This window comes from Parasteatoda tepidariorum, chromosome 1 (assembly GCF_982258835.1).
Source record: "Parasteatoda tepidariorum strain Cologne lab strain chromosome 1, Ptep-v5.0, whole genome shotgun sequence".
Lineage (NCBI taxonomy): Eukaryota > Metazoa > Arthropoda > Arachnida > Araneae > Theridiidae > Parasteatoda > Parasteatoda tepidariorum.
Window position 1 is genome coordinate 34,469,481 of NC_141755.1, and position 25,177 is coordinate 34,494,657.

Here is a 25,177-nt window from a genome sequence, read left to right on the forward strand (position 1 = left end):
TTTAAAATACAAAAATAATTTATTGAGCATTCTTCCATTTAGGAGATACACCAATAATTAAATTATGTTTTGGTGAACAAGATTTAGGATGAAGTGTGGTAAGTCTAACTTCATATTCATATTCTTGAGCAAGATGAACTCTGTCAGTATCAATCAATCCCATACATAGCTCTCCTGAAAAAAATTAAAAATAACTCATAACTTAAGGATGAAAGTTGTGACATAAGTTTTAAAAATACGAAATAAACTAGATTAAACCTTTTAAAAACTTCAATAGAAAATGAAGACTTTGCAGTGACTTTATTTCTTGCGTATAAGCTTCAAATTGATAAAAACTAAAAAAACTATAAATTCTTAAATAATTTAAATTGTTCATGTCAGCGTTAATTTTTTTTTTAACATTTTAATTTGCTGACAAAAGATAAGCTTTTTAAAGTTACTCGTTGATTTTTTTGTTGCCAAAATGCACTTAGGATCGTTTTTCACTCCAAAAACACTCAATTCCATTCAATTAGGTCTGCAAGATTTGGAAAAATAAACTTAATTTTTCCCAAAGTCTTGATAAAATTAAAAATCCTAAAATAAGGTAAGTCCTGGAGAAATACCATTTTTTAAAAATGTCATTTAAAAACTTCTTCCACAGTCAAAGCTCTAGAATTTTTAAAAAAAAAGATCCAAAATGTTTTACAACATTTAATGCTATGTTGCTGAAAAAGTTTTCCCCATTTCTTCAGAAGGACATTTCATATTTTAAAACTGCAGTACATAATTTTTTAATCTATTTTCAAATGTTTTTGAAAAGAATGTTTTCGCATTTTTAAATGTGCAAAGGAAATTAGTTCACCCCAAGAAGGCGATCAGAATAAATTTTATTGATAGTGACTAGGAAAACTTCTTTAGGTCAATAACTAATGTTTGGGTATATTTTTTTCGTTTTAATTTTCGGAATATATATTATGGAACTAATTAGAAAATTTTAATTTCTCAGTTTTAGCTATTTTTTAAACTTTTCCAATGCTACTGCAGTAATTTTGAAGTTTCTGAAAATCATTTCAGAGAATAAAACCAAATAATAACTGCTGAAAACTATTATTCAGAGATTTAACGTATAGGGTATTGGTATTAATATATATTTGCATAGGTCAGCATAGGAATTCAAAGAGGTAGAATCTGGCTACAAGGCATTGCTTATTCTTCCATACAAAGTATGACTGGACCACATCACTTTAGAATGGTTTTGATTTAATTTAAGGATATGGAAATAGCATTTCCAGACAAATATCTTTTTAACTGCTTTATGTGACCAGAACTAGTCCGATAAAAACGTTGTATTTGTTAAATATTTCTGTACAAGTCATATAGCACAGTTTCATTAAATTCCATTTTTGATAAAAATTCTAAAAAATATTGATTAAGAGCAATCATTACAGAACACCCTGTATATATCATGAGATTTGTACAGAAGGTATGAAATGGCATATTACCTTGTTTGGCAGTAGGAGTGTTTACTTCATTTCTATCAGCACAATGGGCAAGAAGAGTATAATTCTATAAAGGAGAAAAATGTATAGCATATAAATATGTTTTTTTCATGCATTTATGCAAACATCAAGTCCAGTTTAAAATGCTGTTTAAATGATGTAACATTTACAGTTTTTAAATACACATAATGTTGAATAAAAAAGTTTTTATTAACTTTTATATATATAAATAATTTTTAAAAATTAAAAACCCTTACAGTTGTAATTTAATGTATAACAGGCAGCTTTTAGTTTTTTAAAAATTTTATTTTCATGCATTTATGCAAACATCAAAGCCAGTTTAATATGCTGTTTAAATGATGTAACATTTAAAGTTTTTAAATGCACATAATTTTGAAATAATAAAGTTTTTATTAACTTTCATACATATAAAGAATTTTTAACAATTAAAAACTGGTTCTTACAGTTGTAATTTCAATAGTAGGTTCAATAAGGTAAGTAACTGAGAGTAATTTCAATAAAAAATATACTTCAGTGGACTTATTGTAAAACACAGTTACCAGTAGATAACCAGAGTCAAGCATCATTGGCAACAGCTAGTGAGCGAATGGGAAACTACTTTGAAGTTTGCGGTCTCTTAAGACTGTGAAGGTACCGAGGGTAGGCGGCATCGGTCTTCAATATACTGTTCTTCTGTTAAGTGTTTGACTTCACTTGCAGTTTGTTGGGGTACCAAAGTAATCTAATGAAAGATAAATTTTTGTATAATGAATAACTATTTTTTATTGCATAAACATACTTTATAAGATAATCCAGTTGTGCGAAATGTGTTGCTCAGAGGATACTGCAGCAAATGTGTGTCTTGAATACCACCATAACAACATGGGCAACACACAAATGAAGCTTGTTGCTGTAAACATTGCTGAATCACAAGATCAGTAGCCACACCACAAGCATGTAATGAAATGCCCATATCAAAGGATCTCTTGAAGTAATCCAAATTGCACTAAACGTTAAAAGAAAAAAAAGGGCAAATGTTATTTCACACATTGAAATAAAAGAGATAATATGGACATCTGATACAGATTTATGGACATCTGAAACAGATTTATGGACATTTGATACAGATTTATGGACATATGATAGAACAGATTTATAGATAATCTGAAAAATATTTCATATTATATTACAGAAGGTAAATGCACTAAACTGTGAAGGTCATATTCGCCATATTGCCTCATATTTGGAGGTTCAAGAATTTAGTTTAGTGCTTAACTTACTATCAATAAAAATTATTTTGGAATTAAGTATCATAATAAACAATTCATGAAGTCATAAATTATTTATTATGATGTTATGAAGTCATAATAAACAATTTTTAAAGCAAAAACCACAGTTTGATTGTCAATAAAGCTGTCAAAAAATATTTCTAATTAGTTAATTCTGTTCAAATTTTAGATTTTGTTAGTTAAAAATCAGATAAATGAAGTCTGTGTAGAATTTTTTTAAAAATAATATTTATATTTCCCTTGTCCTGTTTAAATGAAGGAATCAAAAACAAAAAACCATTAGAATGAATTAATTAAATTTTAAAATGTAAGATAAAAAAAACTTTTAATATGTAAGGTTAGTTCCAAAATTTTGAGGAAAAGTTCAAAAAACTGAAATAATTTAAATAAAACTAAATGATAAAATTAAGGAATATATTTTTCTGCCAAATTGCAGTAAAAAATAAAAGTAAATTAATTTTTACAACACTTATAACAAATTAATAATATTCTTGAAGTTTAGAAACAAAACACACTATTCAAACATTATTTTTCAACAACTTTGATACATTTTTAATAACATTTGTATGCATAACATGATCAGATAAATATTCTTATTTTGATAAAAAAGATGAATAAAATATAAAAAGTTTTAATCTCTCAAATTTCTTATTATGTCTTTTCCACTGTCAGAATTCTCCCTTCCCTATGTTTATGGTGCATTCCTATTTTCAGTGCTAAAATTGAGTGCTTTTTTAAATGATAATTAAAATAGGCAATCATATCTAATTATATTTCGGTTGAAAAACTAAAAACAATGATTCTAAGCCAAACTTGATGGTTAAAAAAATAGTTAGCTGTTGAAATTGCATGCAATACATTTATAATATATTATAAAATACATACATTTATAATATTTTATAATATATTTGCTAAGAAAAATTTCCATTTTTTTCAAGAAATTATAAAATATTTGGTAAAAATAGGAGCAATGTACTAATTTTTCACAAATAATAATGTTACACAAATATAAGGAACATGATACATAATATATAAGGAACAGGAACAGAAATATAAGGAAAACAGTTAGCACTGGTGTTGTTACTTAAACATTTTTAAAATACACAAAAAAAAAATTACTTGATAGAAAACAATATTCTTCAAATTCAAAGTTTTTGCTCGAAGAAAAGCTCGTTGCATAGATGATTCTTTGTTCTCAATAAGGATTATCTATAATACAATAAAAAAAACTTGAGCTAAATATCAAAAAAGGAAGAAAGAAAAAAAAATGTTCACTCTTTTACAACTACAAAGTATATTTTGTTATAGTATAGAAAAGTATACATGATTTTGATTATAGACACAATAGAGTTGAGACCAAATCAACCTGAGAGCTCAAACCAGACTTGTTAGCTGAAGGATATGTTTAGGCAGATATAAAAATGTTCAAATAATTTATATCTACTTTCGAACAAAAGAAGTATACAAAAAACCTTTTAATTTCATTATTAAGTATGAAAAAATGTCCAAAAATATTAAGCATAAAAAATTTCGAAATGTTAAACCTTAAGATCGAATAATTAGTACTTTTAAATAAAAGATCTTATTTAGCTTTTCTCTGCACAATTTCTTCTTACTTTACTTGCTACTAATTTTTAAATTTTTAAGACAAATATAATTTTGCGCAGCGACTGATAAAACTTGTATGGATTTCCAAAAAAAGGGTTTTACCAGTTATAGAGTTATAATAAGAAAGGTTTGAAAAATATCAAAAATTATTTTATTTCGAAAGTTTTCTCATATAATAAAAATGCTATTAAACGCTAGCTAAATACTTTACTTGAAGATTTTAAAATCTGGCCATTAAACCAAAGCAAGATAAGCTAAGAAAATTAAACTACCCAAACAATTTTACAGCTTCCAAAACATGTTATCCTGGCATATAAGTTGACTTTTCAAACCTCCAAAATTTTATGATACTGGTAATAAATTTGAACATTCATTGATTGTGAAATATCTCTGCATTATAAACAATGTGATGAATATAAATAATCAGCTTACGCTTTTCAAAAACTATTTTCGATATGTTATATTCAACTAGAAAAGTTTTGAAATATATCATAAAGCTACAAGTTTAAAGAGTCTACAGTATCATCTGTGTCTCATTCAAAAACATTAGCTGTGTCATTATATACCTTACAGCATTTGTTAATGTATCGTCTTCATTTAAAGGCAAATGTACAATATCCACAGAAAGCAATGTGAAATATTTTTAACTTGAGAAAATTTTGTGAGAGTTAATAATTTTTTTGCTTTTTAATTTTCGAAATACTTGGTTTCTTCGACAGTCGACTTATATTCCAGACATACTAGAAATTTGCAAACTCATAAACAAAGATAGGGTGTCTACTTATACTACAGATCAACTAACACATACATATACACTATCATCCAAAAGAAAGAATTTTGGAAGTTATAAGACTGCAGTTAGGAAACTACAATGAATCTTCATAAACTCAGAAGCTTAAAATAAACATACATCATAACACAATAATTACTTACTTTACATTTAGGCAGAAAGTAAGCAAGCAATAGTCCCACATGACCCTGAGAATAAGCAAATATAATTTATTAGAAATATTTTAAAACTTTTAACAATGTTTTAAGATGTTATAACAGTTAAATCAAATTAAAACACGTTTACATAATTTTATACAACGTATACAGCATTTAAATAACAATATATTATTAAATAATAAAATATAAGTTTTAATTTTTTGTTCTTAATATATTATTATTAAGTTTGTGTTTTTCTTGTTGCAACATCAAACAAGATACAAATAAAATGCAAAGCAAGTTTTTCTATCAATAATATTGAAGGAATAAAGCTTCTTCCAAACTTGAAACCACATGTTTCTATCCAAAAATGTTTTTTGGAAAATAATTATTTTGTCTTTTTATTTGCCAGTGCTTTACAGGAATTTCTTTTAATGTAGATTTTTTCCATCTGTCTAATGCTTTTAAGTAAAACAACAAAATAAACTATCAACACTTTTTTGTTGTTGTTTATTTACAGTTTTCTAATAGCAATTTAGGTGTGCATATTTAATAAATTATTGATAAACTTGATAGTGAACAATAGTAACCACCAGAAATTTTTTATGAACTCAACTTAATAATATAATAACATTATATTCATTATAAACAAAATAGAATAAACAATTAAAAGAAGGAATCAAAAGTTCATTGTTTCTCATTTCCTTTTTCTGTAAGTAAAATACAGAAGGGAACTTACTCCACCAGCACAAAACTCAACAATAGTTTGTCCTTCAACAGCAATTTTCAGTGCAGCAGTAACTATGCTTTCAATTTGTTGACATTTTCTTTCAACACGTTTGGCTGGTAGATCTCCTGAAATTTATTATTCAAATGCAGCACCATTAACTGTAACTGGTAAAATACAAGACAAAAATTATATTTATAAACATGTTTTCCAAGAAAGTACAACACAACAGCAGGGTTTTAATATAAATGTCAAAATCAATTTGCATTTTTAAAATAAAAAGATATTATAAATAATTCAAAACTCTAACTTCGACATAATTCTATTTTTAAGTCAGATACTGTTACTATAGCATGTTGCTGAGTAACTACTAAAAAAAAAAAAAAACCACTTTGTAAATCAAAATTGCATGAATTATAGCATAAAAGTTTAAAGTATTTGATTTTTTGACATTTGTTTTATAAAATAAGTTTTTGAAAAAGGTTAAAAAAATTAATAAATGAAAATTTTGCACTAAAAATTAACAAATGTTGCAAGTTCTAATTTCAAAAATATAAATATTGCCGATTTCTAAGCATTTGACATATTGAATTAAAAATAACTTGAATGTCTTTCTTTTTCAATCATTATTTTTGCTTGTGGTGATTTTGTTTTTATTTTCAAAGTTAATGTTGAGCAGTACATCATATCTGTGTCAGATTAAAGAACTAATTACATAAAACAGTAATTATTTGACATAATTCATAATAGTAATGCGCATAATAGTAACATAATAGTAATGTGCTTTCTTGTATTCATTGATTTACAATTAAGAGTATTTTTTTCTGTAGATTATTAGATGCATTTATTTTAACAGTAAAATTTATAAAAAAATCTAAAAAAGTGTCGCAAATAAATTTACACATCCCCAACATGTCATGTTTGTTATATATTAGTGAATTGAGAAAAAGTTTAAGAATGTATAGAAACAACATTAAACTGTTCACAAAATACCGTTATCCTCTGTAACCTTATTTAAAGATTTAACAGAATAGATCAATATCCTTTATTTACTTACTGTAAAACCTAACATATTAGTAAACTGCAAAATGCTACTGCAAACTATGAAAATTTTGTACCCAAAATAAAATGTTAGCATAAAAATAAATGAAAAATAAGGAAAACAGTATTACTAAAACAAGTGTTCTCCCTAAGAGTTATTTTACATTGCAGCCCGCCCTGCCTACCCTTTGATCCCAGTAAATGCAGTTATAATGACAACTTTAATAATAAAATTTTATTTAATTAATTTAATACTAATTAATAATATTAATTAATTTAATACTAATTAATAATATTAATTAATTTAATACTAATTAATAATATTAATTAATTTAATCCTTATTATTAATTTATTTCAATACTAATCTTAAAAGATGTATTACCAGTTGCTGGATGGAGTTCCTTAGGCAAATTGTTCCAGTCTAACTGAGTACAGCAAGTTTCAGAGTACTCTGGATAAATTTCAAACTTCTATAATGAAAAGAGAACATTAAATGAATGCAATAATTGTCAATAGTAAAGAACACAGTTTTATTTTTAACAATATTAAATTTTACGGCATATAAAAGTAAGGTAAAATTTGAAAATTCCTCAATAAAATTTAATATTGAATTTGATGTTTTTATATAAATAAACCCAAGAACTTAAACAGTGAGGACTTGATTAAAAACTTCATTCGTTTCAAAAATATGTATTTAAAAAATAACAATCGAAGTGCTTCAAGTGCTCAAAAACAAGCTCCCATTTTCAAATCTTACTGGATGTCAATAAGAAACAAAGGTGATTTGAAATATAAAAGGTTTTCCATTTTATATTTCAAATCACTTTTTTTAATTCAAGTCTGGCTAGTCTTAAAAATGGGCACTTGTTTTTGATTGCTTGAAACACGTTGACTGTTGTTATTCCTTACTTATATATATTTGAAGCGAATGAAGTTTTTAATCAAGTAATAACTGTTTTTGTAATCTATCTAAAAATATATATTGGTTGCATATGGGCAATATTTTAGAGACTATAAAAATATGTAAGGCATTTTTCACATTAAATTTTTTAAAAAAAATATCATTTTGATTTCAAAGTGATGTGCATATGTTTAAAAAAAAACAATATTTATAGTTAGAAAAGAAATAATTGTTCAGTTATAAAACTTGTGTTTAATTTTGAAGTATTTTAGTTCAAAGTTAAATTTTTATTGAAATTTTCTGCGTTTGATAAGGTTAACAAAATTCAAGCTCGAATTATTCATAATGATATCATAAAAAGGATCTGTAACAAAATCATACCAATTTTTACCTCTAATAGCTGCAATGTCTCAGTTGGATTCTTATATTTTATCCTCATCTTAGAATGAGATGGATCTCTGAAAAAATTTGTAAATATAATCTTTATTAAACACAAATGTTATTGATGAGTATCATAATTGTACTCATATATTTTATTCTCAAATTTATTGTTTATTGCAAGAAGTTCTTAAGTAATTTCAAAAATTTATATAACCTTAGTTCAAAACAAAGATACATTATATTTAATTTGGAATTCAAATTTAAGAGTGGGTAGAGACAAAAGAATTTTCAATGTAAGACATCAGTATTAAACATAAAATTAAAACACTTTTTACATTAAAATGTGAGGTTTTGAAAAATAATTCTTTAAGAAAGTTCATTCATACCTTCATGAAACATTAAAAGTACTTTAAAAAAGTCATTTGAGCAAAAAAATTCAATTAATAATTACATAATTTTCAACAAGCAAACAAAAAAATTCTTTAGTTAATCTAAAACTTTTAGAAAAAAAAAGCTGAAAAACGTACCTTTTGTACAAACTATCTTGGTTAATTGTAGGAATTGTAATAGAAGGTTTCAAACATGGCAAAGTAGGGATGGTCTTCGGAAACATTCCACATTTTATGGCAGCTTCTTTTATTTGCTCATTGCTGGTCATCCTTTGATACCAATTTAATACATTTTCAAAGTTCTCTAAGTGAGAAAAAGGCAAATTTTCCTAAAATGGAAATAATGGGTAAATAATACAGATATTTATTTAAACTGCTGTTGTTAGTTCAAACTAAAAAAGAAAAGATTTATATTGCTATAATTGTTATTCAAAAGAAGACAATCATATTAAGTGATTAAAGATCAAAATAAAAATGATACCGAATTCAGCACTTTTATGTAATACAATAAAACAGTAATATAGTAGTTGCAGTAGGTCAAAGGAGTTAAAGTACTTTAAAGCGCTAGTACAGAAAAGTCAGTATCAACTACATTCATTAAGAAGTAGTTATAACTATACGTGAAAATAATCACTTGCCACATGGCGAGTCAACAAAAGAGAGTGACGACTTAAATAAACAACCAATCACTTTTCCCATCTTATTTTTTTTTTAAAAATTTTCTTACTGTGCATTGAATTTTCTATGACTGTAACGTCAATTCAGCAAGTTAAACTAAATTTTGTCAGATACTTATATTATTTTAATTGTTGATTTTTAATTTTTTATAGCCTTAGATTATTTCTGATTGATTATTACTATAACTGATTATTACTAATATGAATTTTTTTTAAAGAAAATAATTTAATCCAAAAAAAAAATGGAAATATTGGCTATTAGATGAATATGACCTATTGGCATTGGTTACTAACTCAATAGGTTTGAGAAAAAAGTGGCTGCTAAGTTATTAAAGTCAACTGGCCACTAACTGGAAATTTAAATTTTCTGCTCCAAAATACTAAAATCTGGCCGAGAACAGGGAACAGGGAAAAAAGTCTGTGAAATTCTAGAGCCGACCCAGGAAATAATTACACAATTGAAGAGTAGTTTTAGTAAATAAAAATTTTAATTATAAAGGCTAAAGATAAATTAATAAAATCAACTTTGGTGATGATTACCATTATCTGCTTCCTTAATCTAGATTGTGGAACATATCTGTGCTAGTGTTGTCAATAGATTATCAATCAAGTAAAAATAAAATCCATCACAATGAATAAGACTAACTTTACAAAATCAAGTAAATTTTAGTACATGAAATTTTGAAATTCAGTTTTATTCCATTATCAGAAAAAAACAAATTATACAGCGTATAGAATAATAAATTTTATTACTGAAAATTTAAAATCAATATCATGCAATTCTAAATACTTACCATAAAATAATGAACGCAAGGAAAGACAATCATATCAGCCAGTGTAAGATCAATGCCCTCCAAATAGCAATGATTAAGGGAAAACTCTTTAGTTTTTTCTGTAATAACCAAGTTTTTTAAATTTTCGACTAAGTCTTCCTTTTGAACAGGATGTTCATTATTATCACACAAAGTAAAGTTTTTCACTATGCTTGAGGATGCAGATGAATCACAAGTCACTGGATTTGTTTTGCCATTTTTAATTTCTCGAGCAATGTCTAATTTTCTTTTTAAAATATTATGTGTTCTTACAGGTCTTCCTAAATGTGCTTCTAATAAGACAAGATTTTCTGGAATCACAGTTTCATCAGATTTGTTACTGAAATTAATAAAATATATTAGAACACTATCATACAATTTCATCAAATTTGTGCCAAAAGCAAGCAATGTATTTTATTAATTTATTGATATATTTAACTTTTACCATAACTTTATGACGCTGAAATTGATGTTAATCTTATCTTAACTTCACTTATATTTGTTGAACTTATTTGTTATAATTATTATTATTTTATTAAATTGGCACAATAAAAATTGTAAATATTTGTTTGTAATTTTATAACTTCTTAAATTTAATTTTTTTTTAAATATTTGGGAGCATAAAACTTATGCTTTGAATAAATATAACATATCTGTCAGCATTTACGTATTTCACATTTAGCCGACACTTACTACACAATAAGATAATTAGCAGGTTTGCTATAAGTGGGTCATTCTCACAAAAAGGTGATTTTTTAAGTCCCTTAGTAATAAGTATTAGGAAATACAGCAGATTTCTTAATATTTTTCCTCATCATTTTTTGTAAAGTTCTAACTAACAAATTATATGCATTTCTGCTAAATGTATTTAATATTTATGATGAGGGATAGTCTTTACTTCCCCATCATTAGCCATATCGATGTATAGTGGAATGTATGAATGTTCATTTAGGCCAATATTGAATGAATAAAACAATAACAGTTGAGTTTCCAGGAAATAATGTACAAATCATTATTGTAAATTTAGATTTTATTAAGTATATTTTGAATCAGATAGTGACCACATCTTCAAAATAAGAAATCCCTTAAAGGGATGAAATAATAATACTCTCTATTGAGAGATCATAAAGCCAGAACAACATTTCTGACCGTTAGAAAATTAAGACTGGGGAGGACCCCCAGAAGGGGTCCCAGTCTCACCAATTTAGAAATTCAAAGTGAATATATTTATTCTCAACGGACAGAGAAAGAGTATGGGTAGGAGATCCAAAATTTGGCGATTTATCATAATATATCATAGCCAAAAACAAAGCCAACTAGCATATCCACATGGGTTTAAAAGAACACCTTGGCGATCACGAGTCGCCAACAAATTTATGTGAATTATTATAACCATGCAACCGAAACATTTAGCCGTTGGATTATTAGAATAAAAAGTTATAAATAGATTTTTGTTTTCGATTAGAGGCGACAGTGAATTTATATGTCTGCATAGTAATGAAATAAAAAGAAAGTATCCGTTACATTGATCTGGAAGAGAAGAAATAAATATTTTATGTTCGCTTAAAAAGATTAAGTTTTTGATTTATTTTAAAAAATAATTCTATTAATAAAAATAAGCTTAAGTAATTAAGGATATTTTAAAAGATAGAAAATAAATATGTGTATGCCAATTCTGGCATCACATATATCCCCCCTGGACACAGAAAAAAAATATATATACATATTTTTTTTTTTTTTTTTTTAAATTGGATCTCCCCCATGTTACAAAAATTTTTATGCATTGAAACATAATATATTCAAGGAACAAAATATGAAATATACACTTACGATTAATTAAATATCAAAGTAAAATTATTACTCAAAAAAATTTTAGAACATACAGTTGTAGTTCTAAGATATACTTTTAACACTCAAGTTACTAAATATCATATGTAAATGTTCTGAGCTATACATGAAAAATTTTTTGAGTATTTAAAATGCTTCATTAGCTGAGCATTATCATGACCTGGCCAGGATATTTTTAATTTCTCTCAACTCAGAGAGAAGAGCAAACTTACAATATTATTATTTCTTCCTTTTCGTACAAGTCCTTTTCTTGAGAAAAATAATTTACTTCAGTTTTGTTTGCCTCTATTATTTCAAGCTTATATATTTCAGCATGAAAAAAATCTGAACATTTTATTATGTTCATCTAAAAATTTATACTCAGCATAAAAATCTCTTATTTTTATTTTAAACAATTATTAAATAGTATAAAATAGCTCAGTTTAAAAAAATTTCACAAAAAGTTGCATTAGTATTTCACAGTAAAAAGTATTTAAATCAAAAAAGTAGTATTTTGGTGTGTATTACTTGTATTAAATAACCCTTTTCTTATGCACAGGAAAGTATAAATATATTATCTTATTTCAATTCACATTTAAAAAAATTTAGGACTGAGTAACATGTCCAATATTGTTAATAAAAATTATTGTTGTTACATTTTTACAACTTCAAATCCATGTAATCTTTACAGTTGTTCTCAATTTGAAAAAAAATTATTATCATTAAATTAATTATTCATGTTTATTTACATTGTAAGAAAAAAATTTATCTCTATGTCACTTAATGAATTTAATTACCTGGGCCCTAGTAAAGAAAATCACCATAAATCATTCCGCACAGATGCCTCCATGCAAAACAACAGCAACAATGAGATAGTTTAATCAATATAGATATCAAAATTATTTATAATGTACTATAGTACCTGTTAAATGTGAGCATGTGGTTGAAATTCAATTATTTATATAAATACAAGTATTATTTATGAATTACATATCCTATAAAATACTTCAAAAAAATATTCATTATTTACCAACTAATCCTAGAATGCTTTGTGTTAGCATCCATTGTGCATAAGGGTTAAAGACTGAAATATAAAAATTTGATGAGTTCTTAGAGTAAACAATTTCTTTCATGTAAATATTTATATTGCTTGAATATTTAATCAATTATACAGTTCTTCATATTTAAACTGCACAAAATATCTTTACACCAAAATTTTACTGTGATTGCAACTTATTTAAGTCTTTGTTTTCATTATCACATATGAAAACTAAAAAAAATATATAACTTGAAATGCAAAAATAGTAAATATATAAATTGAAAATACACTTGAAATAAAAATATATTTATATGAATGGAAAAAAATGTTTTACTTTATATTTGTAAACAAAATGTTACTGCCTTTACAGCAGGAAAGACTCGAAAAATCCTATATATTTCATTCACAAAACCAAAAAGTTTCTAAACGATTCTATTCCTTAAATTGTAATGAGATTTATAATTATCATTATTCCTAGAGACATTATCGTTATCATTTAAATGTTCCTTTCTTTTATTCATTAATAATAATCTATCAATATGTATTTTAAAAATTCTGCCATGATGATTATCTAACATTTGAATTGAATATGTTACATCAGTATGCTTTTTAATTACTTTGTAAGGACCAGAAAACTTTTTGTTATATTTATCCCTTGATTTAATATACACAATATCATTAGGTTTTAAGCATCTGAGTTTCGATTTTTCATTATTACTTTTGTTTTGTTTACATTGGGCGTCTGCAATATTTTCATAAGTTTTATCATACATTTTATTTAAATCTGAAAGAATTTTATCCAAATAATAACCTTTATCTATTTGTTGTACTTGAATATCGGGATTATAAGTATCAAAAATCAATGACAAATTTCGACCGAAATGTATTACATTAGGTGAAAATCCAGTTGTGCTATGCTTAGCACCATTATACAAGTTTTTATGAATTCTTGCTGCATTTTTAAAATTTATGCCATCTTTCATTAAAGAATTTATTGTTGATTTTATGCTGGTATTAATCTGTTCACTAACAGAATTAGCGGCAGGATGTGCACAAGTAGTGTGATTCATTTTAATTCCTAATGATTTTGAAAAATATTCAAATATTTCTGATGTAAATTGAGTACCTAAATCTGTTAAGATCATATCAGGTCTGCCATAAGTGCAAATATATGCAAAAAGACAATCAGTGACAGCTTCGGTAGTAATTTTTGCTAATGTAAAAAGTTTTAAATGTTTGCTGAAATGATCAATAAGAGTTAAAATATATTGTTGATTAGAAAAAGGTCCTACTATGTCTAAAGAAACAAATTCAGATGGTCTTTTGGGAATAAAATTATTTTGTAAAGGAGCGTGAGGTATTCTATGATGTTTATTTTCCATACATTTGGGGCAAGATTTAACAAAATTTTCTGTATCTGAATACATACCATACCAAAAATATCTACATTTTAAAAATTGGTAAGTTTTCTTAATTCCAAAATGTGGAAGATGAATTATTGCAAGAACTTTAGATATTAAGGATTTAGGAACAACAATGACAGGAAATTCTCCATCATTTTCCATATGTACATACATTAATAATTTAGTGTCAGAATCAATAAAGTAATGTTGATTGGATTTAGTAAATTGTTTGTTTTCAATATTGCTATAAATTTTCTTGATATTTTTATCCAATTTTTGTTCAATTAAAAATGTATGATTAGAAATTTCCAAAAGGGGGTCTTTGTTTACATTGGTATTATTTACATAATTTTGTTCATCATTTGCATTCTCAATAAAAGGAAATATTTCATCATTCACTTGAAGTAATTGAGGGTTACTGCATATGTCCTGTTGGGGAGGTTCTTGTTCTAATCTACTAAAATAATCTGCCAAAACATTTTTGACTCCAGAAATGTGCTTAAAAGTAAAAGAATATTCGCTTAACTGAATTAACCATCTAGTTGTTAAGTCCATGGGAGAAGAAGTTTTCTTATAATGTTTAAGGGGTTTACTATCAGATAAAATAATAAAATGTCTATTATACAGATAATGTTTAAAAGCCAAAACTGATTTTACTATAGCCATTAATTCGATTTTGATGGCAGGGTACTTTCTTTCTGCATTTTTAAGTGTTTTGGAAAAATATGACACAGGAGACAGTTTACCATCAAATTCCTGTAAAAGTACACCAGAAATAGCAAAATTTGAACCATCTGTATTTAAAATAAAATCTTTATCCCATTGTGAGAGTCTAATGAATGGTTTATTGAAAAATATCTCTTGCAGAGAATTAAAAACATTTTGATGTTCTTGAGTCCATTTAAACTTAACTTTAGGGGAGGTCAAATCAATTAGCGGTTGAATTTGCTTAGCATAACATGGTATTAAATTTCTATAATATCCACAAACACCAATAAATTTCTTAAGTTGTCTTTTAGTTTTTGGAATAGGAAAAGATGTAATTTTAATGATGTTTGATTCAATTGGTAAAACTTTTTGTTCTGATATTTTAAATCCTAAATAATCAATTTCTTGAAGGTGAAATTTACATTTACTTGGTGAAAGAGTTATATTATATTTAGTTAAAACAGAAATGAGAACCTTTAGTTTTTCTACCGTTTCCTCAAAAGAATTGCTTGCAATGACTATATCATCTTGATACGCGAAAATTCCCTCTAGTCGAGTTTCCTCAATTATTGAATCCATAAGGGCCTGAAAAGTTGCAGAAGCTGTTTTTAAGCCAAAAACTAATCTTTTATTTTTAAAAGTTCCCCAAGGGGTTGTAAATGCTAGTTTATCTTGGTATTCTTCAGGGAGGTTCAATTGCCAAAAAGCACTAGGAAGATCATATGATGAAAAGAATTTATAATTAGATAAATTTAGAATAATATTTTGAATCTTAGGAAGTGGGTAAGCCGAATGTTTAACAATGCTGTTAATTAATCGTAGGTCTAAAGCTAATCTAAATTTTTGTTTTTGTTTGGGGTCATTAGTATTCTTTTTCTTAACCAAAAGCATTGGGCAAGACCACTGTGTTGCACTCCTTTCGATCAATCCTGCTTCGACCATTTCATGCAATTGCTTAAGTGTCTCTTGTTGAAGAGCTTGAGGCACAGGAAATGGCAAAGTGCGAATAGGATAATCATGAATAAAATAAATTTCAGGTATTACTTTATCTGTGTGCCCGAGTGTCTTTAAAGATTTTGAAAAGACTTGGTAATTTTCTAACAATAAATGTTTTAATTGCTTTTGTTTTGCTTCATCAAGATGACCTAGCTGGAAATCATCTTCTTTCAATTCCCTTTTTCTTAAGTCCACAATATCTTTTGTTGGTACAATTAAATTTAAAAATTCCTGTCTTTTAGTTTGGTCTAGTTCTTGATTATTGACAATAGAATCATTTAAATTTAATTTTGAATAGTCATAATCTTGGATCGTATCTATAGGATACATTTGGCCGATAGCTTGTCCTTTATTTAAATGTAAAGTCTCTTCAGATTTATATTTAAGAAAAATATTACAAGCATAGTACTTATTCTTTTTGTTATAGAATCCATGAAAATTTTTAACTTGTTCTAAATTATGTATTGAAGAATAAATTTCAATATTTTTATAGTCTATACTTGGTTCAAAAATTACGTTAGTATTCAAAGGATTCTTAACTATTACTTTAGCATAAATATATTCTTCAGGATTCAACAAAATTTTATGATTTAGTACAGCTTGACCATTTTGTTTTGTGTCCAAATTTTGTTTGTTTACATTTTGTTTATTTACATTATGAATCTCTCCACAAATATCCGACACAATATCTCCATCAAAATCAATGTTTACATTATCCGTACATTGTTTTTGTCCTATTAATGGTACTTTTTCGCCATTAATTGTTATAAAATTGCCCTTAGGTGACAATTGAATATTATGCATTAGCATAAAATCATATCCCAATATCCCTTCAAAAACTGAATTATCTAAATGTGTAACAAAAAGTGTATGTTTGTATAGTTTGTTGCTAATTTTAAATGAGATTTGAATACAACTTAAAAATGAAACCTTAGAGTTTATAGTACTAATTGAAACTGAACGTGAAATATATTTATATTTAATGTTATGTTTAAGTTTATTAAATGTTTCATTAGAAATTATTGAAAGAGAAGAGCCTGAATCAATCAGAAATGGGGCAGAATAATCCTTAAGTTGTACATTAATGAGGGGTAGTTTAGGTATTTCATTGTGAACATTTGCAATAATTTCATTAAATTCATTAGTTTGAGTAAAACATTCATTTTGCATTTTTATTTTATTAACTGTTTGGGTAAAATTATCTTTCTTTTCATTAATGCTTGACTTATAATTAGCTGATGACAAAATATTAGGTGATAGCTCAAATGCATCAGCCTTATTTGAGCTAAAATTTAGTTTAAATTGGGGTTAAAAGTGGTGGCATTAGGATTTGGATACGTTTGTTGTCTATTATCATTATTATAGTTAGGATTATTATACGAGTGATCTCTATTATTTTGGTAACTTCTATTAGGGTAAAATCTATTGCTTCTAAAGTTCCTTCGAGTTTGGAAATTTCTATTATGTTGATTAATCTGCACATCCGATTGAGAAATATTCAAAAATTCTCTACAAAATTTCATAATGTGACCATGCTTGCCACAGAAAACACAAAAATTCTGCCAAAAGGTATGTTGGTTATGATGATAAGGGGCTTTACGATAATTGCTACTATTCGAATAATAATTTTTATGTTTAAAATTCCTATTTTTGTTTTCAAATTGTCTTTTATTTCCATCAGATTTATTTTTATTATCATTATTACTTGAAACAATATTGTTTATCTGCTCTTTTAAATTTGAAATTTCCGAATTTAGATTTAAGATCTCATCATTACCTTTAAATTGATTGTTAATAGCTGAGTCTATATTCTGAAGTTGTTGTGCTCTTTCAACAGCATTCTCATAAGTTTTTATATTTTCTTTCAAAATTGTGACCTTAATATCATGAGGAAGAGCTCCCATTAGATGCGTGTACTTTAAAGTATCAATTGCATCTGAATCATTTAAGTTAGGATACACTTTATGGAAAGTTATGTTTATCCTATTAGCAAGGGATCTTATTGTCTCCTGAGGTTTCAACAAAATATTATTCAAAGCAAAAATAGATGAATTATCATCTTGTCTAAAAAAATCTAAAAATTTATGTTTTATTTCAGTTAGTGTTTTCATTTTAACCAATGAAGGTTCTTCAATATAAAATTTTAAAGCATTGCCTGAGATTAAAGATCTAAAAGTTGCAATAGCTTGTTCTTCATCTAAAGAATTTATCTTAACATAATCTTCTAATTGAAGAAAGAAAAACTTTAATGTGGTTGGATCACCAGCAAAGGGTTGAATATGAAAGTTTATATTATTCTTACGTTTAGACATATTTAATAAACAGATAACTTAAAATTATATATAGATATATATAAATGAAAAATAGTTATACCAATTAAAAAAATCAAGTTAAGAAAAATAATAATCATTTAAAAAATTAAAATATAACAGCAATAATAAATTGTAATCATTAAAATAAATAGAATATAAGATATTTATATTAAATGAAAATTAATTCCAAAAATATTTAATGAGAATAAGAAATAATTGCTTTAAAAAATGTTATGCATTGAAAATATTAAGTACTGAATCTGTAAAATAGTCAGTTAGAAATTGAAAAGCACTAAATGCAATTATCTTATAATTGTGTAATTTTAAAAAAAATTTTACTGCAAAAAAAAAAAGCACTGCAGTTTGTGTAAAAAAATTTCTCTCCGATTTTGATGAAAGAGAGAGAGAAAAAAAAATTCACTGTTGAGAGACACACACACAGTTGACTTTCATCTTTTCAAAGTGAGAAACACTTTCTTGAATAACATACTGATGAAACAGGAATTCACACTTTTGAAGAGGTAAAAAAAAAACACCATAGAAATTGATTTCAATCTTTTGGAATAATATGAGAAGCACAGAAGACTCGTTTTTCTTCTAAAAACATCTACTGCTGGAAAACTCACTGGTAGGCTGCTCTGGACAGTAGTAGATATTCATCAGGATCTTGAAGATTAGAGAATACCGGCTGGAGTTTCAAACAGGATGTCAATAGGAATAGGGATGATACATGATTGGCAATTTTCTTCAAAGATACGTTTCCCCGTCTTAAGGCACCAGTTTTATAATGATGAAAGGCTTTGCTGCTTCCTTCATTATCCGTATCGGGTTGTATAGTGGAATGTATGAATGTTCATTTAGGCCAATATTGAATGAATAAAACAATAACAGTTGAGTTTCCAGGAAATAATGTACAAATCATTATTGTAAATTTAGATTTTATTAAGTATATTTTGAATCAGATAGTGGCCACATCTTCAAAATAAGAAATCCCTTAAAGGGATGAAATAATAATACTCTCTATTGAGAGATCATAAAGCCAGAACAACATTTCTGACCGTTAGAAAATTAAGACTGGGGAGGACCCCCAGAAGGGGTCCCAGTCTCACCAATTTAGAAATTCAAAGTGAATATATTTATTCTCAACGGACAGAGAAAGAGTATGGGTAGGAGATCCAAAATTTGGCGATTTATCATAATATATCATAGCCAAAAACAAAGCCAACTAGCATATCCACATGGGTTTAAAAGAACACCTTGGCGATCACGAGTCGCCAACAAATTTATGTGAATTATTATAACCATGCAACCGAAACATTTAGCCGTTGGATTATTAGAATAAAAAGTTATAAATAGATTTTTGTTTTCGATTAGAGGCGACAGTGAATTTATATGTCTGCATAATAATGAAATAAAAAGAAAGTATCCGTTACATTGATCTGGAAGAGAAGAAATAAATATTTTATGTTCACTTAAAAATATTAAGTTTTTGATTTATTTTAAAAAATAATTCTATTAATAAAAATAAGCTTAAGTAATTAAGGATATTTTAAAAGATAGAAAATAAATATGTGTATGCCAATTCTGGCATCACAATATTTCATTCTTATTTTTTAATAAACATAACTTCAAAATCCCCTCCGTGGACGTCCCTACGTCTGTGACACAAAATAATTTTTAATGGCTGTTAAACAATTTAAATGTTATTTTAATGATTTCTGTAGTTTTACCTAGTTAAACGTTTATAGTAACTTTGTATTTAATATTTTTAAAAAAAATTTTTTTTTTTTATAAAATAAATGACTAGTAACCTTTGTCCATCAAAAATGAAATCTCTCTCCATGGACAATTAATATAGTTCGGCAAATATGCAATAAAGGGCAGCATATGCGAAATCCCTATAAGACAGCTGCTGGGAAAGGTAACCATTCCATTTTCTAATGTTAACTATCAGTTTGTTTTGTTTTCTTTGGTGTCATTTTTGGATTGTTGTGTTCAACTGGGGTTTGGCAAAGTTCTCACCGTATACTCCGTGGACATCATAAAGAAGGTAAGAGAAAATTATTTTATTTTTGATAGATGAATTTTAGATTGCAAAAATAGTATATTTAATAAAAAGAACTGCCCCATTTTTGTAACTTTAAAATTAAAAATCAGTAAAATTCAAGAACTAGTTTTTGTCTCCTCCGTGGACATTGCAAGTCCACGGAGGAAAAGACACAGTCAATCGAAGAGACAATGTGTTAGATAACCATAATACAATTTTAATAATTAAAAAACTATTTTCTTTTAATTGATATTTTTTAAAATGGAGCAAATGTGCTAATTTGTTTGTATTTTTAAAGAAAATCAATTAAGTTTAACTTTTTCTTATCAGAGAAGAAAGTATTGGCAATTTTCCTAAATAATTTCTGTGATGTTTAACATTTTTTTTTCTCTTCAAATTTTAGGAAAAAAATGGCAAAACCAAAATGCAAAAAAAGAAAGCAATCAAATGTTCAAATGCAAAAGAGAAGGGAACAGAAAAAACATAGTATGAGACAAGCTAGACAGAAATTAAAAGAAAATCAAATGTTCAAATGCAAAAGAGAAGGGAACAGAAAAAACATAGTATGAGACAAGCTAGACAGAAATTAAAAGAAAACCCTATATTGTTTGAAGAAAGTTAAAAAAAAAAAAAAGAGCAAGAAACTTTAAAATCTGTATCAGAAAAAGATTTAACAGAAAAATCGAGATTAAATGTACTTAAATTTCAAGAAATCGATAGAGCAAGCAGTTTGCGCCCAGGGAAAAAAAGAAACAATAACAAGAAGAAAAGAGAAAAAAACAAAAACATTATTTAGATGACAGTATGTTTAACTTGCATAAAATGTTCATAAAGGAGAACTCTCGACACTCAACTTTCATGTGGAGCCTGAATTTTTATTTCAATAGCCTTTACATTTTAATTTATTAATATTCAGTAAGAGTTACTTAAAAAATTGTACACCTAGGTTAATTTGGATGTTTTCTATCATAGCAGCATGATTAATCGAAAGTAGCTCTATCTCTAATAATGAAATATTTTATTATTTACTTATTAATGTTAAACTCATATCAGTTGTACCCAATAATTAATGAATTAGTCTTCATTGAAATTTTATAACATAAAATGTCTCCGTCGTTGACTATTACATCTCCTCCGTGGACAAGGCAGATTTTTAAATATTTTAAATTTTGTAAAAAATAAAATAGAAAACTTGATCATTATTATAAGGACATATAACAAAAATAAATAAAGTCATTTATGCAATTTTTATCACCTCTACAATTACTTTAATTTAAAAATTTTTTTTAGTCTATTTATACCTTTTCAGTGAGAATGACCCAAGTATGTTTAAGCTATTTAAATATAATGGTATTTAAAATCAGTTTAAATAAAATTTGTTAAAATTTGCAACAAATATGAAAGCAGAAATTTTGCTACTAGATTAGATATAAAAATAATATCTTCCTATAATTTCAGAATAGTTTGCTGGTTTCACAATGTTTTTAAAACAGTTTAAATGGCACATTACTCGGCAAATTTGCACAATGTTTATTAGACAGTAACATGGAGCGAAACACATCTTTAAAGACACAAATTTTTCATACATATTGAAAAAAATTTAGTTTCCTAAAAGGCCATGAAACAGTAACTAATTAAACATGTAGATAGATCAAGGAACTGGAATATAAGTCAGCATTATAATAATAACATACAAATAATTAAAAAAATACATACTGGTTTTATGAGAGTTTTAACATATAAAGTCAAGACATAGCAACAGTTTTGAAAGGAAACATACGCACAACATTTACAGCAAATTAAAAAGAAAGTCAACTGAAACAATAAAACATTTTTTATAATTTTATGAGAAAAGAGTAAATCAGTTACTTTTTTAATAAAAAAACTTCCTTCACAGAACTTGGCAATTGAAGTTCACAAAATTTTGTCCATATGGAACTCTGAAAATACATGACATTTAAGTACATTTAACATCAAATTATGTTCAGAGTAAAGAATGTTCTATTATGACACAATATGATGCTTACTTCTGTACAAGCGACCAAACAACCTCCACGAAAACCCTATAAAGTAATTAAAAAATAATAAGCACTGGACATAAAAATAACATGAACAATGAACTATAACATAAAAACTCATCCTCAAGTTCCTGAATAAATATCACTAAAAATTAAGTATGTTATAAAATCTTAATTAAAGCTTTTTTTTTAAATCAATATTTTACAGTATTTTAACTGTGAAACTAAGTAAACCAATTCGAGAAACTGGCCTCGTGTCTCCAATATTTCGGAAAATCAAAAACAAGACTTTAGACAGAAAATTTAAAAAATTTAGAAACAACTCACTTTGAAATAAGAAATTTTGTTTTGAATTAAGATATAACAGGAAATCTCAGTGAATATCAAATATTTGTTTGCAAAAATCATACCATGAATTAAAAATACTGAATTAAAACTAATATTACTTCGTAATTTTTGAAATTTTATTATAATATGATAGCAAATAGTAATTACTTATTTAAAAAATTTGAACAAAATTTAGCTTTGAATTCTAATTTTTAGGTTTATAAACTAGTTTGTTCTTACAGATGCGTGTAAATACTGTTTTATGCTACAAATAAAAAGGTTTTATGAGGGTACAATAGCCTCTTTAAGAAACATAGGCATGTCACTGCTAGAATTCCCTTAAATTTTAATTAGAATAAAATAAAATTTTAATAAATAAAAATTAAATTTTAATTAGAATATTTTATCTTACAATCGATGTTGAACAGCTTGACCAATTCTGAGTTTACGACTATCATTGTACAACTTCATAATCAAATAATTTTGAAACTCCACCCAGAAGACAAGGGAACTCCTGGATCAAGCATTGGGACAAAATATCCTTCATGAAAGACTTTTTGATTGAACTAACCTTCATTTGCATTACACGGAGAAGAAAACCACAAAAACCACCCACGGTAATCCTGACAGCAAAGGGATTCTAACCTATGATACATCTACACAGAGGATATTTTACATCATAAATGTGGTAGGTATGAGCTGGGAACAACCAGCCACCACTGGGATTTAAACATGGGTCATCTTATTGGCATCTGTGAGTTTGTTTTCCAGCTTATACCAGCATATACAATACTTATATCAAGGGCTTAAGTTATTTAGAACTTTTCAAACAGTAAAATTAAAAAAATTAAGTAGAAAAATAAAGAAGAGATTTTTGTGCTGGAATTTTCTGCAAAAAATCACAGTTGACAGTTTTTGTTCTATTCCGTAGCCCTTCTTCCGTACTTTCTGATTCTGATGAATGCTTCACCTGAGCAAGGTATACTTACAAAGCAGAGGTATACCTTTCTTTTCTCCTTCCTAAATCACATAAATACTCAATTCAATAAATAAGATTTAGCTTAATAAAATAACTATTTTCTTAAATATTTAATACTTGTTTATTGAAAAAGCAAATGATATAATTTGCTTTTTCAATAAACAAGTATAAAAATTCATAATTTATCTTACCAATAAAGAGTGTGAAAAATGCTGAGGGCACGCAATTAGCTTGTCTTTTATGACCCATCTTAATACTGAACATAATCCACTTATAAAAAATATTTCATTGTCTGAATGAATAGCAGGCAAAGCTAAATGCAATTCCTGAAAAAAAAAAAAAAAAAAAACCAACTATATATATAAGCATAATTCAGAGAAAAATTAAGTGCATGATATTTTCACTACAAAATTGGGTGAAATTACTTGATAAATAAAATATTAAATTTAATTTTATCTTCCAAACTTTGATGTATCTAATTTGTGCACTCAAAAAAATTAATAAATAAATAATGCTTTATTTTTGTTCAGTAATAATATGCTTTGTATGTCTTCACTGTTCAATCTTATTGAGCTGGATGTTGCAGGAAAGATATATAAAATTATTTATTACAAATTATAAAAAATTAGGACTTAAATGCTTTTAAAACTAAGAGAAAGTTATTCAACAGAAGTTTTCGACAAGAGACACGATAAAACAAAAGTTTAAGCAACTTAAACTATATTTATGAACATCAACATTAAATTATTATCTCTATTGGTAAATAAAAACTAAATTTGAGGTTTAAAGAATATAAAAATACTTACAAAATTTTGCTTCTCACTCTTGCTTAGAAATGAATAATGAATGCCATTAAGGATGCTTACAGGTATTGTGCAATGATTATTTTCTAAATTCTCAATAAAACAAATTTGTATGTCTAACTCGCAATATATATACACAAAAATACAAATATATGTTTCGATAGGAATGTCTATTTCTTCATTTTCCTTCCTTTGTCGAGCAGACAAGCACAAACAATTTTTAAGAGTCATCTTAAAATTGAAACAACGGATGTTAAAGCAATGTCAGAATAAAAAAAAAAATGATAATAAGGAGCAAAACGATAAATTATAATCATGCTCTTGGAATTATTTACAAGAGAAAATTGATCCTGTAATTAATTTCTCGATATAGCATCAGATTGAAAGTTAAGTAAATAGCTCGCTTTGATTTTAAAATAGTTATTTTCTAGAGAGTTAGGTTCAAACTTATTTGAATATTTGAAGTATTCCATTACTGATCTAG

General features: G+C 26.4%; 1 protein-coding gene across 1 annotated transcript; it reads right to left on the reverse strand.

Annotated features, from left to right (window-relative positions):
* On the reverse strand, positions 1 to 25,171 carry LOC107448927 (glutathione S-transferase C-terminal domain-containing protein). The gene is made up of 14 exons (XM_087161674.1): positions 24,697 to 25,171; positions 24,082 to 24,216; positions 22,594 to 22,629; positions 22,436 to 22,506; positions 10,217 to 10,574; positions 8,884 to 9,074; positions 8,367 to 8,433; positions 7,457 to 7,544; positions 6,045 to 6,160; positions 5,312 to 5,356; positions 3,890 to 3,979; positions 2,281 to 2,487; positions 1,485 to 1,548; positions 1 to 174 (listed from the first exon to the last, which is right to left on the reverse strand). The coding sequence occupies exons 1-14, from the start codon at positions 24,922 to 24,924 to the stop codon at positions 20 to 22; spliced, it is 1,851 nt and encodes a 616-aa protein (XP_087017800.1). The 5' UTR covers positions 24,925 to 25,171; the 3' UTR covers positions 1 to 19.
* Between the last annotated feature and the right edge of the window lie 6 nt (positions 25,172 to 25,177).

Excerpts from the sequence above, each read along its gene's own strand:
- LOC107448927 (XM_087161674.1), bottom strand. The coding sequence starts at position 24,924 with ATGACTCTTAAAAATTGTTTGTGCTTGTCTGCTCGACAAAGGAAGGAA. Across the intron at positions 9,075-10,216 it reads CTTGCGTTCATTATTTTATG|GAAAATTTGCCTTTTTCTCA; the intron begins GTAAGTATTTAG and ends TTTCCATTTTAG. Across the intron at positions 175-1,484 it reads CACTCCTACTGCCAAACAAG|GAGAGCTATGTATGGGATTG; the intron begins GTAATATGCCAT and ends AATTTTTTTCAG.